At 55.6% G+C, this 3,147-nt stretch overlaps 1 protein-coding gene across 1 annotated transcript; it reads right to left on the reverse strand.

The window, feature by feature from the left end:
• HOXB1 (homeobox B1) lies at positions 1-1,438 on the reverse strand. Its single transcript, XM_006924754.1, has 2 exons — positions 849-1,438; positions 1-375 (listed from the first exon to the last, which is right to left on the reverse strand). The coding sequence occupies exons 1-2, from the start codon at positions 1,432-1,434 to the stop codon at positions 47-49; spliced, it is 915 nt and encodes a 304-aa protein (XP_006924816.1). The 5' UTR covers positions 1,435-1,438; the 3' UTR covers positions 1-46.
• Positions 1,439-3,147: the final 1,709 nt, after the last annotated feature.

Here is a 3,147-nt window from a genome sequence, read left to right on the forward strand (position 1 = left end):
GAGGCGCTGCGGAGCCCAGGAGCCCAGTCGGCTGGGAGGTTTGAGTTCAGGAGGTGATGGAGCTGGGCGAGGCCTCCGGGGAGGTGCCTGTCGAATGATCGGAGGTGTCTCCAGCCGCCTCTTTGGAACAGCCTGGAGGGGCTGGGGGCACCAGGCCTCCCTCCCGCTCACGCTTCTTCTGCTTCATGCGCCGGTTCTGGAACCAAATCTTGACCTGCGTCTCGTTGAGCTCCAGGGTGGCGGCGATCTCCACCCTCCGGGCCCGACTCAGGTACTTGTTGAAATGGAACTCCTTCTCCAGCTCAGTCAGCTGCCGGGTGGTGAAATTGGTGCGGAGGCCGCCGGGCGCCCCTAAGCCCAGTTCCGACACCTTCGCTAGGGGCGGGGCAGAGAAGGGCCACGTCAGTTCTCTCAGCTCTTTCTCCTTCTCCTCCCCTCCTCCCGGGCCAGCTCTGCAGCCCCATTCACCATTCTGTCCAACTTCAGCAATCAAAGTTCCCATAGATCACCAGGCGCCCACCCCCGCCCCCGCCCAGGTGATCTCCAAATCTAGAGCAACATTCCCCACACTTCCAATCCCGCCCCGCAGGCACGTTGGGTCCTGGGCCTGTGGTGGGCACACAGATCAGGAAGTGGGCGGTCAATGTGGAGACTTACCCTTAAGGGTAACTCGGCACTCACTGGGTAGGGAGACCCCACCCAGCCTGAAACGGGGCAGAATGTTCTTACCTGCCTCTACCAGGGCGTCTCAGAGAGAGGAAGCTACCTTGGGCTCAGAACACCTCAGTGCAGGAGAAGCACATCCGCTTTGGGCCCCCGGAGAGGGGGTGGCCACGCCTGAGCCCTACCTGTCTTGGGTGGGTTCCTCTTAACCTTCATCCAGTCGAAGGTCCGGGCTGTGGGAGTGCTGGGTTCAGACGGGCAGGGCGATTCCTTATCCTCGGAGAGGAGATCAGCATAAGCCGGTGCAAAGCTTGCGGTCTGCTGGTTCCCGTAAGGGGGCTGCGGCGGAGGGTACGGCCCCGGGCCCGCTCCACCCGTTCCATAGCCGTCGGACAAGCCCCCTAGCTGAGCCCCATAACTCGAAGGAGGAAAATAGCCTCCATCTCCTTCTGATTGGCCCAGAGGGTAGTACTGAGAAGGCCCATAGCTGGGGCTGCAGGCTGCCGGGGCGTACCCCGAAGTCGCAGAGCTGGGGAAGGGCATTCCCAGTGCGGAAGGCGGCTGCTGGACGGGATAGCCTGAGTTCTGCTGGAGCGCGGGGCTGGGTAGTGCCCCGCCATAGCGGGTCTCGCCTGCGTAGCTGTCAACAGCCGGAGCCGAGCTGGGGGAGAAGGAAGTAGGGGCATTGTGGGCGCTGTGGGCGCTGTAGGCGCTGGGTCCCCGGTTACAGAGTGGGTACTCAAGGAAAGAGTTCATCCTATTATAGTCCATGCGTGGAGGCCGCAGGAGGGTCGGCCCGTTTTGGGGAGACACCCTCTTGCCCTACAACCTTTCGGTAGTATGTCACAGCGCTGAAGCTTGCGTCCATGGCCTGGCCCAGATCGCCTGGGCCAGCGCTCCCCCAGGAAAGGGGTAGGGAGTAGGGGTGGCGGGGCGCATGTGATCTCTCCCAGGCCAATGGGCGCTGCGGGCCAGAGTTTGGCAGCCCTAGCGCCCATCCATCACCCCCCAAGCATTAGCATGACAAAGACACTTCAATCACCGGCAGCCCATCCATCTGAGAGCGACGTGGAAGCGTCAAAAACATCTTTCTTCAAAGACTTTTGCAAAGAAGGGACCAGAGAGGGGGGAAGTTAGAGGAATATTCAAGACTTTCCTCCCTTCCCAACCCCCAAGGCCTTCAATAGGCTCCAGAGTTATTAGATTTGGACAAATTCAACCCAGCTGCCCCTTCACTCTTCCCACCCCCCAAAGGAGCCTTCCCCCTAAGGCTGTAGACAGGGAAGGAGGAAATTCAGCCTCCTGACTTTGCCCCAAACTCCCACTCTCAGTTTCTTTATCCCAGTTTGTCTTGGGGTGATGGGTTAGGACAGCCTGGTGAGGTATGTTATCCTGGGCCAAATGGATGACTGTGAAGGTAGAGGGTGCAAAAACACCTAAGGGTGTGAGGCAGGGTCTAGAATTTAAAGGATGAAGTCATTAAATGAGTGATGGGAAACTGGCATATCAGAGAGAAAGGACAGAAATGTGGAGGGAGGATGAGAAACGCCCCATTTCTCTCTCTAGCTCTCCGCACAAACGCTCTCTCCTCATTCACACATCCATTTCTCTCCCTCAGCCTCTCTTCATATTCCCTCTGTCTCAATCCATCTCTCCATTCGTTCATCTCTCTATATATTTATATTCGTTCCCTACCTATCCATCAACTCATCTCTCTAGATGTATTTATCCTCTCTCTAGCCATCCATAGCTGTAGTTGGCTCGCTCACTCAGACTCAAATAACTCCCTGTATCTCTCCAGAGAGCCACAATGAGCACCGAGCTAGGAGATGTTTACAAGTGAAGAGGAGGGAATTTTTATTCCTTTTCTGAAGTGTTTAAAACTTGTGTAGATCCTGCATTCTTTAGTCCCCTCCTAGCCCTCTCTGCCTCACCACCCTTCATCTCTTCCTCCATCCTCCAAAAGAATTCCAAGCCTCAAATCCATAAACTCAATACCAATTACATCTTAAAGATTACTCAAATTTTCAATTAATTTTCTAGAATAGATCAAGGGAGTTTGCTCAAAGAATAGGATGTTCAGTGTGGAGGTCCTGAAGCTCAGGAGTGAATTCTCACCCCTTTCTGCTCTTGTGTGTTTGTTGGGTCAGGGTTAGGGGAGAAGGAAACAGGAGTGCCTCCTTCACTCCCTTCAGACTGAGATGGAACTGGAAGAGAGTAGAGCCCATTGATTCTCCTCCTCCAGACTCTGAGGACAAGAGCTTGGCGCAATCCAACACCCACACTCATTTGTAACCTGTCAGGGTGTCTGTCTGGCTGGAGGCCTGGGGCCGGGGCTAGGGCAAGTCCAGGAGGGCAAGAGTTCAGGAAGGGATCTCTGTAAACAGCTGAGCTCAGGAGAGGAAGAGAAGCAGGTGGGACAGGTCCAGAGAGAAACCTCAAAACTTCTCAGATTTCCCCACTCCAAAAAGGGCAGCGTAAATA

The sequence above is a fragment of the Pteropus alecto genome, unplaced genomic scaffold (assembly GCF_000325575.1).
Source record: "Pteropus alecto unplaced genomic scaffold, ASM32557v1 scaffold98, whole genome shotgun sequence".
Taxonomy (NCBI): Eukaryota; Metazoa; Chordata; class Mammalia; order Chiroptera; family Pteropodidae; genus Pteropus; species Pteropus alecto.